The sequence below is a fragment of the Kryptolebias marmoratus genome, unplaced genomic scaffold, assembly GCF_001649575.2.
Source record: "Kryptolebias marmoratus isolate JLee-2015 unplaced genomic scaffold, ASM164957v2 Scaffold132, whole genome shotgun sequence".
Classification (NCBI taxonomy): domain Eukaryota; kingdom Metazoa; phylum Chordata; class Actinopteri; order Cyprinodontiformes; family Rivulidae; genus Kryptolebias; species Kryptolebias marmoratus.
In genome coordinates, this window is record NW_023665866.1 from 1 (window position 1) to 1049 (window position 1049).

General features: G+C 52.4%; 1 protein-coding gene across 1 annotated transcript in view; it reads right to left on the minus strand.

Annotated features, from left to right (window-relative positions):
- Positions 1-10: 10 nt before the first annotated feature.
- The window catches only part of ap4m1 (adaptor related protein complex 4 subunit mu 1), a 6014-nt gene continuing 4975 nt past the window's right edge, over positions 11-1049 (minus strand). Inside the window, exons 9-12 of the mRNA XM_017404591.3 lie at positions 815-881; positions 685-738; positions 455-561; positions 11-357 (exon numbers count right to left, since the gene is read on the minus strand). Of these exons, the coding sequence (XP_017260080.1) occupies positions 262-357; positions 455-561; positions 685-738; positions 815-881 (324 nt within the window). The 3' untranslated portion in view covers positions 11-261. The remainder of the gene's footprint in view (positions 358-454; positions 562-684; positions 739-814; positions 882-1049) is intronic.

Genomic DNA, 1049 nt, shown 5'->3' on the forward strand with positions numbered 1-1049 from the left:
GGATGGATGATGGATGGATGATGGATGGATGGATGGATGGATGATGGATGGATGGATGATGGATGATGGATGGATGATGGATGGATGGATGGATGGATGACTCCACCTGGGAGGAAGCAGCACAGCTGAACTAATCCTGGTTGAATTAATCCTCAGATCTGGTGCAGCCCACACCACACCTGGTGGTTCTGGTGGTTCTGGTGGTTCTGATGGTTCTGGTGGTTCTGACCCGGTGTGTTGTTGTGTTTGAACAGCAGGTGTTTACCTTCCTGCAGCGTCTCTCTCGATGGATGGAAACAGGCGGAAAGGAGGAGCCGAGGGCAGGTCGTCGCTCAGCTGGTACGTCATCACCGTTTGCTGCAGCAACAACAACAACAACAACAACAATAGGAGGGGGCGGAGTCAGACCCAGATCCAACCAAGCAGGAAGAACTGACGCTGAGGGTCCACTCACCTCTCCCTGACTCGGGCAGAGCCGGAGGATCCGATGGCTGTCGAACTCGTCCAGTCGGACCATCTGATGGAAGCGGCACTCATCGACCCGAACGGCAGCTCCGTAACCTGCAACAAACAAACAAACAAACAAACAAACAAACAAACAAACCCTGTAACCTGAGCAGAACCAGCTGATGTGAGACTCATCAGAGACTCTTCACCTGTTTGTTTGTTTGTTTGTTTGTTTACCTCGCAGCTGAGACTTCCCGATGCTGAACTCTTCATTCAGACCGATTCTCATCTCTGTGGGTCAGAACAGACGGTCAGAGTCCGGTTCCCCGACCGGTCAGAACCGCTCAGCTTGGTGTTTCATTCTCACCTGAGCAGCTCGGCATGTAGCACTTCACTCTGATCTCACCTTCGACGTCCGCCTTCATCAGAACCCCCTGCAGCAGAACCAGAACCAGAACCACACGGCTTTATGAAGAACAGCTCTAAACCCGGTCCTGTTGGAGCTCTAAACCCGGTCCTGTTGGAGCTCTAAACCTGGTTCTGTTGGAGCTCTAAACCTGGTCCTGTTTGGAGCTCTAAACCCGGTCCTGTTGGAGCTCTAA